Source organism: Macaca mulatta, chromosome 19 (genome assembly GCF_049350105.2).
Source record: "Macaca mulatta isolate MMU2019108-1 chromosome 19, T2T-MMU8v2.0, whole genome shotgun sequence".
NCBI classification, from domain to species: Eukaryota; Metazoa; Chordata; class Mammalia; order Primates; family Cercopithecidae; genus Macaca; species Macaca mulatta.
Window position 1 is genome coordinate 10,715,357 of NC_133424.1, and position 9,711 is coordinate 10,725,067.

The 9,711-nt window shown below is 56.0% G+C and overlaps 1 protein-coding gene across 1 annotated transcript in view; it reads right to left on the bottom strand.

Annotated features, from left to right (window-relative positions):
- The window catches only part of COL5A3 (collagen type V alpha 3 chain), a 51,659-nt gene extending 43,241 nt beyond the window's left edge, over window positions 1–8,418 (bottom strand). The window contains exons 1-6 of the mRNA XM_028840250.2: window positions 8,131–8,418; window positions 3,700–3,858; window positions 3,423–3,612; window positions 3,185–3,341; window positions 1,669–1,773; window positions 1,189–1,341 (exon numbers count right to left, since the gene is read on the bottom strand). Of these exons, the coding sequence (XP_028696083.2) occupies window positions 1,189–1,341; window positions 1,669–1,773; window positions 3,185–3,341; window positions 3,423–3,612; window positions 3,700–3,858; window positions 8,131–8,218 (852 nt within the window). The 5' untranslated portion in view covers window positions 8,219–8,418. The remainder of the gene's footprint in view (window positions 1–1,188; window positions 1,342–1,668; window positions 1,774–3,184; window positions 3,342–3,422; window positions 3,613–3,699; window positions 3,859–8,130) is intronic.
- Window positions 8,419–9,711: the final 1,293 nt, after the last annotated feature.

Sequence of the window (9,711 nt, forward strand, 5' to 3'; positions counted from 1 at the left end):
CCCACTACTCCTGGTGTCTGTATTCTTGGCCAAGAAGATCTGGAACTGAGATGTAGTGCAACCAGTGACTCCCCCGCCAGTCAAAGACCCCAAGCAATGACCCCCACCAAGGACCCCCCAACCCAGTGACCCACCAAGAATGACCTACATCAACAGACCCCAATGATTCTAGAACCAGTGACTCACAAACAACCCCTCCCACTGGCATTACTGGCCTCAACCTGTTACTGCTCCATTCAGTGATTTTCCCAACCAGTGACCTCAACGAGTGACACTCTCTTGACTATTAGCACTAACTAGTGACTCTCCAACTAATAACCCCCATCAGTGACCCTTAATCAATTATTCCTCTAACCAGTGATGCTCCAACAATGAATACCCATAAATGAGCCCAACAAAAGTGTCCTAACCAATGACCCCCAAACAGTAATTCCACCTATCAATGACTTCCTAATAATCCCCTTAGGGACTCCCAAATCAGTTACCCCATCTGCGACCCCCTGAAATCACTCTTCCAACTTGTGGCCCCAATGAGTGATGCCACTATGACTTCCAGTCAGTGACCATCCACCAACAACCCCCCAGTCATTGACCCTAAACTGGGGACATCGGTGGCACCAATAATGGTTTCTATCAATGACCTTCCACAGTGATCCCAGCTAGGTGCACCCCAAACACTGACCTCAATTAATATCTCCCTCGATGATTCCCCCCTATCCAGCAATCCCTATCAGGGAAGCCAAATAATGCCCCCAATTAATGACTCTCCCAATGAATAACTGTCCCCAATGACCCCAAGAAGGGAACCCCAAACAATGACACACTAACTAATGAACACATCATTCAACCTAGCCAATGATCCCCCTTAAACAGTAGCCCTCATCAAGAACCCGCTTAAAATCAGGAGCTTATCTGGGTCTGCCCCCTCCCTCTAGTGCCCCAGGACTGGAGATTGAGGGGGTCAGAGATGGGAGAGCTTGTAAGATGGGACCCACTCCCACCCTGTCATCAGTCACCCTGGCAGTCATCAGTCAGCTGAGAGAAGTCAGAGCTCATGGATCAGAGACCAGAGAAAAAGATCATAGATGAGGGACCAGAGATTAGTAGGGATGGGAGACTAGAAGTCAAGCACCAAGACCAGAAGTCAGATAGTCAAGGCCGGAAGTCAGGTGGTCTCAGGGCTCTTACCTGGTTCTCTGGGGAGTCAGGAGGTAGACTTGAGGTCAAAATTTCCTTGTTCTTCTTTTTCCTGCCCTTCCCCTTTCGACCTCGCCCTTTCTTCCTCCCTTTTCCCTTCCCCTTCCGCCGAGGACGAGGGGTCTCTGGTTCACCCTGGGGAGCCTGGGAGGAGGGTCCCAGTCAGGTCCAGAGCATCCCACCAGCAGAGACCCCATCCTTCAGGTCACCTGGGGTGAGGCTGGCTCATGGTCCATTGTGTCCTCACTCAGCCCTGTGACCTGGAGTTGATGTTATTCATGTAACCTGGGGTCAAGGGTGGCTCAGGAATATGACTTGAGGTCAAAGTCATTCACGCCTGGGATGTGTTTGAGGTCATGGGTCACTTAACCCTCTGTCTGGGGGATGAGAATTCACTCTTTCCAGGGATCTGGAGCCAGGAAGGACCCAGCCTGTGTCCTGAGATTAGGAATCATGGAGCCCCTCACTCACCCCTGTGGCTGCCGGTACCAGGTTGTCACAGTCGGGGAGGTACCGCTCGCAAGCCTGGAAGGCAGCCTGAGGATCTGGGCTTATCAGCAGCTCCTGAATGTCTCCCTAGGGGGTGGGGGGTGTAGGAGTCAAGGAAGGCAGCCGTACAGCCACAGGCTTACTGTGACCCCTCATCCCCCAGAAGTCCTACCCACCTCCTCGTACCAGGGTGTGATGCTCTCCCATCCAGAGCACACTACGTATAAGGAGGAGGTGACCCCATGACAGCCCTAGTGATTCCTCTACCCCCTGTAACTAAGACAAGGAAAGATCCTATCGGGGGCACACCCGATCCCAACCACAAGCCACATCCCATCCCACACATCTGCCCCACTAGGGGTGCATCAGTTCCTTCATGGGTTCAAGCGATTCTCAGCCTCCCGAGTAGCTGAGATTACAGGCGTGTGCCACCACACCCAGCTAATTTTTGAACTTTTAGTAGAGACAAGGTTTTGCCATGCTGGCCAGGCTGGTCTCGAACTCCTGGCCTCAAGTGATCCACCCGCCTTGGCCTCCCAAAGTGCTGGGATTACAGGTATGAGCCACCGTGCCCTGCCAACACCATAAATTGTGACGATGCCTACTTGGCTTGTTGTGGGAAGATCCAGTACTAGGGATAAGGAGGAACATGAGGTAGATCAGGTCCTGGCCTCCCAGAGGTGACACACATCACGGTCACACACAGTTAACAAAGGTCTCCACACCCAGAACACACATCACACTGCCACACAACACAGCTGCTTGCTGGCTCCCAAAGTTATAACTGCCCCTATACAATCACACACTATCACAGCAACCACTACCATCTCAGGTCACAGTCTCAGATGCACAATACCACTAGATCTTTCCACAACAAGCCCAGTAGGCGCTGTCACAATTTATGGTCTTGTGGCTCTGCAATCTCACAGTCATGCACTGCAACGGCACACACAAGCATGCACTGGCACAACCGGATCTTCCTACAACAAGTCAAGTAGGCCTCGTCACGATTTATGGTGTTGGCCAGGCGCAGTGGCTCATACCTGTAATCCCAGCACTTTGGGAGGCCAAGGTGGATGGATCACTTGAGGCCAGGAGTTCAGGACCAGCCTGGCCAACATGGCAAAACCTTGTCTCTACTAAAAATTCAAAGATTAGCTGAGTGTGGTGGTGCACACCTGTAATCTCAGCTACTCGGAAGGCTGAGAATCGCTTGAACCCGTGAGGTGGAGGTTGCAGTGAGCTGAGATCAAGCCACTGCACTCCAGCCTGGGTGACAGAGCAAGGCTCCATCTCAAAAAAAAATTATGGTCTTGTGGCTCTGCAATTTCACAATTGCACGCTGCAACGGTGCGTGAAAGCATACACTTGCTTCCCTCAGCTTCCTGGGGATAGATTGAAGCTTGGTATCTTTCTTCTTTAATATCCTCTCCAGATTCAGGCTGCAGACAAAACAGCCAACCCTCTGCCTCAGTTTCCCCCATCACTGAACTCCTACCTCGAAAGTCTTCTCCCCAAGGTCCTGGGTCCCCAGCACAGTGAGTCCAGCTATGCTGATGAAGCGGGGGCCATGGCCCAAGACAGGGGGCTGAGCTTTACAGTCAGCTACCAGGGTCACCGTCTCACCATCTATGCTGACCGCCACACGGTGCCACCTGCAAGGGGACGGCCTCCGTGTGGGTGCTTCTCACCCCACCCCTCATCCACGGCCCCCTGCCCACTCTCCCCATGCTCACCTGCCATCTGTGAGGTTGACCTGCTGGGGGAGGGGGCGGAAGGGATCACCTAGGAGACCCAGCGCTGGCCCCAGTGCCAGGCCCAACTGCCGGGCACCCCTTTCATCATAAAGGGACAGCAGGACAGACTGATTGGCTGGCTGGCCCCGCAAGGTGATCAGCAAGGAGAAGTTCTCAGGAAAGTGGCCATCTGGGTGGGCAGAGGGAACAGGGCAGCTCAGATGGCCCAGCAGTGCCTCTCTCCAGGGAGGTACCCAGGCCTCCTACTCCAGCTCACCTGGAAAGAGTTCCCGCGTGGGGATGCCGAGTGTGCTGGCCTGGCCCACTCTGAATGCCCGGTCACCCTCTGGAGTCCTCTGGGGACAGAAGCCAGGCCCCTCGGGGACCCCAGCCTGTCCTCCCTGCACACCCAGGGCCTTCAGGACATCCACAGGATCTGCAGCAGAGAGAAGCCGTTGGGGGGCAGAGGTGGGGAACAGCTAGAACAAGCCCAGGACTCCAGGATAGAGGCTCAGGGTTTTTTGGGGGGGGGCTCAGCCTCTCCCTCCCTCACACCATGTGTTTGTGGCTCAGGAAGAAGGAGCAGGCCTGGGCCCCCAGCACCCCCCGCCTCCTCATCACCCCACAGATGTTCCGACCTCAGCAGCCTGTTGACTCTGTTTTTATTTCCCCTTGGTTTTTGGTGAGAAAAAAAGTTGACCTAGTTCTGGGATGAATCAAAACTTCCTGGCCTGAGCCCCAGAGTGGAACTGTCCCCCTCTCCCCACTCCCCCGCACAGGCTCCCTAGGGCTACATCCCAGGCCTGGAGCCCCCTTGCCAGAGGTAACCCATGTGGAGAGGAGGGGCTTCTAGTGTGTTTTCTTCCCCCACCTCCTCCCTCTCTCTAACCTCCTCCTTTGACCACTGTCACCCACAACCTCTTCCTTTTGACTACAGCCATTTTGGAGCTCCTCCCTCTGACCACTCTGCCTCTGACCATGCCCACTAACTTCTTTTTCCAGTTACCCCCTCTGGCCCTCTGATTTTCTTCTGCCTGACCCCAGTCTATTCCCTCTGATCTCCTTTTTCTGCCTGACCCCAACCTCCGCCTTCTGAATTTCCCCTCTGACCTCCTCCCTCTGACTTTCCCCTCTGACCTCCTCCCTCTGACTTTCCCCTCTGACCTCCTCCCTCTGACTTTCCCCTCTGACCTCCTCCCTCTGACTTTCCCCTTTGACCTCTTCCCTCTGACTTTCCCCTGTAACCTCCTCCCTCTGACCATCCCCTCCGACCTCCTCCCTCTGACCCTCCTCTCTGACCTCCACCCTCGGACTTTCCCCTCTGACCTCCTCCCTCTGAATGTCCCTTCTGATCTCCTCTCCTCTGACATTCCCCTCTGACCTCCTTCCTGTGACTGTCCCCTTTGACCTCTTCCCTCTGACTTTCCCCTCTAATCTCCTCCCTTTGACCCTCTCCTCCAACCTCCTCCCTCTGAGCCTCCCCTCTGATCTCTCCTCTGACTTTCCCCTCTGACCTCCTCCCTCTGACTTTCCCTTCTGATCTCCTCCCTCTGACTTTCCCCTCTGACCTCCACCCTCTGACTTTCCTCTCCAACCTCCTGTCGTTTGATTTTCCCCTCTGACCTCCTCCCTCTGACATTCCCTTCTGATCTCCTCCCTCTGACTTTCCCCTCTGACCTCCACCCTCTGACAACCCCCGACCTTCTCCCACTGCCTATCCTGATCTCCTCCACCTGACCCATGACCTCCTCGTTTCATCTCTCTGACCTTCTTCTTCTGATCAGCTGTCTCCAATAACCTCCAGACCTCCCCTGTCTGACCCTGTCCCTCTTTCATCCCAGCTAAGGAAAGGACTTGTCTGGCCCAACAGTTCCTAATCTAGGCCACGCTACCAGCCCCACCCCGAAAAGCAGCCCAGCCAGTGCTAAGTGGAACCACATGGCTTGGGCAGGGGCGGGTGGGGGCTTCCCTTGGGCCCCGAGCCCCCTGTCTGGTTTCCCCCTCCCCCCACCCTCAGCAAATTGTCCCACTGACCCCCTGCCCCAGCCTCTTGGCAGGAGCTAGATTCTCCCGAATCTGCCATGACCTCACCCCTGGGGGCGGCTCTGCTGATCTCACCACAGGGAGCTGGGGCGGGGGAGGGGGGAGGAAGACGTTGGGGAGGCAGGGGCTTGGATGAAGGACCCCGATTCCCACTCTTCCTAGGTCAGAGCCCTCATTTTCCAGACTCCTCAGACGCCTGTGTCAGCCTCTGTTTCCTCTTGCCTCCAATCTCCTTCTCTCTGCATCCCTGCCCGCCCTCTCTCTGTCCCACTTTCTGTGCTGGGTCTTTCCAGGCCTCTATCTGTGTCCAAGTCTCTCTCTTTCTCTCTCTCTCTCTCTCTCATTCTCTCATTCTCTCTCTCTCTTTTTTCAATCTCTCTCTCCCCACTCGCCTTCCCCAACCCATCACCCCAGCCCCCATCTCTAATTGCCTGTTTTGTGGCTGGGCTGTTATTAAGAGAAATCTGGGTTGCAGTCCCCTGGGGCTGAGATCTGGGCTCCCAGGCTCTGCTGACCACAAGAGTCACTTCCCCACGGAACAATCATCCCAGCTGCCCCATCTCAGGCTGGGGCCCCGGGGAGGATTGAGATCAACGACCTCACCCAGCCTGGAGGCTCTCCCCTGACCCGCACACTAACCTCTCTGCAGAGGAAAGAGGGTCTCCCCTCAACTACCACTCATTTACAGTAAGAAAGTCCTTCCCAGCATCCAACTCAAAGATATCCTGCTTGAAACTTGTGTCCCTTCTGGAATGACCTTTCAGAAACTGACTGCCCTTTCTTTTCATAGCTGGCATTATGACAAAAAGTCACATAAGCGGCATTGAGTCCTGCCTACGGGGACAGAGGGTGGGGGGTCTGTCAGGGACCCAACTTGCCTCCTGCCACTCTCCCCTGTACTGGTCAGGGCCCCCAGGGGGATCTTGGCTGGGGTCTGGGATGTGAAGGGACAGAGGCAGGGGCTGAGTCAGGGCATGGCTGGGAATCCCCCAGGTGTGCGGTGTGTGTGCAAATATGTGTATGTGCATGAGATTGTACAAGCGTGGGTGAGTCTGAATGAGCCAGGCAGAGAATAGCTGGGCATGTCATTTCTCCGGGTGTCAATGTGTGCAAATATTTTGCTTCTAATGGAGGGATTAGGTGCAGTTACTTGACGCGTGGCCATGTAACGCTTGCAGCGAGCTTGCAGGTGTGTCTGTGACTGTAACACCTCGGACTTCTGGTGGGGGAGTGCCATTCTGTGTGAGAGTGTGACCCAGCCAGAGAGTGGGTGATGGGTTGTGAATGTTGACAGCGTTTGTTCAGATGTCAGGGGCAGCGTGTGTGAGAAACTGAGCGCGTGGGAGGGTCATAAAAGCTGGAACCATTTGGCGGGTGACTGGAGAGGGTTGCCTGGACACGGTGTTTCACATTCCTGGAGTCCCAGGGGACTTATATTCAGAGTGGATGCCTGAGATTGCATGACCATGTGGATGTGTGAGCGTGGGAATGCGGAATGGTCCAATCAGGGATTAACCATATGGACAGGCACCTTCCTGGACTCCAAAGTAAGAAGTGTGCTGTGGGGTGTGTGTGTGTGTGTGTGTGTGTGTGTGTGTGTGTGTGTTGGGAGACTGAGCTCACCTTAGAAAGGGATTTCCAGGAGGGCCTAGTCTGAGGTCTCTCAGATCAGGGAAGCCCCAGGGAGCCACGCCATCCCCTGACTCCCGGAGCGCCCCCTACTCCGAACCCTGCGGGGCGGGACAGGGCGCCCAGCCAGATGCGCGCAGCTGGGCGTGCGTCAGCGCTGACTCACCCATCCGGCGGCCCCCGGGACCCCTTGGGGGCCCCTGAGAAATTCCTCGGAAAAAACACCCAAGGCTCCAGCAGCTGGGGTGGGAGGGGGGGAGCAACTTCCACTCCCGCCCCGCCCTGCGCCCCGCCCCGCCTCGCCCCTCACCGTGGCCCTCCCCGAGGCCCTGTCCATGGTGCTGATCGCGGCTCTGGGGACCGCGGGGTGGGGGAGGGGGCGACAGGGAGGGAGGGGAGGAGACGGGCACTCGCCAATTTGGGGCAGAGGAGGGAAAGGGAGAATGGGGTGAAGCCATTTAAAGAGACGCAAAAGAAACTGTGAGTTCCCGAAGAGCCCTCCCATACTCGTCCCCACTCACCTTCATCCTCATGGGCAATTATTTGCACCCAAAAATCACAACTACACCCCTCATAGGGGCACTCAGAGACACACAGTCACACGCATAACCACACACACGGTTACCCTCGAAAATCAGCACATAGACAAACGCACAAGTGCATACTCACCTGTCGCAGTACACATCCTCCCAGCACTGCCCTATCACTCACAGTCACACTATCGCCATCAACCTCCACATGCAAGCACACATGCAATTTCACTCCAAATGCACAGACATGCTACACACACGCACACACCTGCACATTGCATGCATTCCCACGCGCTCGCCAGAAAACGCAGTCACACATCCCTACCCCTACCCCCGAACAGTCACACACCCACAAATCACCCAGAGTCGGACACTCATGCGCCCACATCACACCGGGACCCCACGCAGCGCTCACGTCCTCCCCCTCCACGCCCCTCCATGCCTCGCTCTTTTAGGCCCTCTCTGAGTCGTGGACCCTGGGTCCCATCTCTTCCCTCCCGGCTCACCGGCCTGCCTCCCCGGCAGAAGCTGCAGCGCCGCCAGGAGCAGGCAGAGACCGGCCCGCGGCTGGCCCAGGCCCTGGCGGTTCCCCATCCTGGCGGGGCCCACGGGCAAGGCGGGGGACCAGTCGGGGCGGTTGCCGGGCGCGGTGACTCCTTGGGCTCGGTGCTGTCACTCGCGGCGCCCGCTCCTCTCGGGGTCCGCGGGAAACTGCCCGAGACCCCGCCCTGGCCTCGCCCTGCGCTCCAGCGCCTGGCCAGGCGGGGCTCCTTGGAGGGAGAGCGCTGACAGCTGGACTGGGAAGTTGGGAAACTTTGTGCTGAGCGCTGATTGGCCGGATGGTGTGGAGCCGAGCGCCAGGAGCTGGGTTGTTCCTGCCCCACCCCACAGTGGAGGAGAAGGGTCACTCCCACCCAGTCCTGGAGTTCGAGGGTTCCAGCCCTACCCCAAACCTTTTCGGCCTAGCAGATCCCCTCAAAGGAGAGCTTAGCCTCATTCAAACCTTCAGCCTCCATCCAGGCCCTGGAAAAGGGGGAGGTGCAGGTTTATACCAAATCTTTTTTTATTTTCTTTTATTTTTACATTTTATTTTGGAGACAGGGTCTTGATCTGTCACCCAAGCTGGAGTGCAGTGGCCCAGTCATAGCTCACTGCAGCTTCCAACTCCTGGGTTCAAGCCATCCACCTGCTTCAGCCTCCTGAGAAGCAAGTACCACATGCACATACTGCCACACCTAGCTAATTTAAATATATATATATTTTTGTAGAGACCAGGGTCTTGCTTGCTGCCCAGGTCGGTCTTGAACTTCTGGTTTCAAGTCATCCTTTGGCCTTGCCCTCCCAAAGCGCTGGCATTACAGGCATGAGCCACCTCACCTGGCACCAAGTCCTTTCTGCCTCACTCAGGCCCCCAAGTGGGGTCCCAATCTCACCCCAAACTCTCATTCACCTACCTGCTTTATCCTCAGTCCCTTAGCTAGACAATAGGAGGTACCAGCCTCAGCCCCAGAGCCTTTCCTTCAGGTCCCTAAGGGGTCCTGATCCCACCTCAAACCTCACCCCAGATCCCAAAATGGGGTCCCCAGTCTTACTCCAAACATTTATCTCTCCACTGAAATCCCTGAGTCACGTGTCCTGGTCCCAGATTCTCACCACAGATCCCAAAACACAGTTTTCACTTTCCCCCAAATTATTGATTCCTCAAATAAAGGGTCTTATCTCCATCCCTAACCCTCATCTCCCCCCACCCCAAACCAGGTCTCCAGTGGATGCCCTGGCCCCAATCCCAAATCCCCACCAAATGGGGGAGTCTGAGCTGGGTGCGGTGGCTCACGCCTGTAGTCCTAGCACTTTTGAGAGGCTGAGGTGGGCAGATCGCTTGAGTCCAGGGGTTAGAGGCCAGCTGGCTAACATGGCAAAACCCCATCTCTGCTAAAAATACAAAAACTAGCCAGGCAATGTGGCTGGTCTCTGTAGTCCCAGCTACTTGGGAGGCTGAGGTGGGAGGATCACTTGAACCAGGGAGGTGGAGGTTGCAGTGAGCTAAGGTTGTGCCACTGCACTCCAGCCTGGGCAACAGAGCAAGA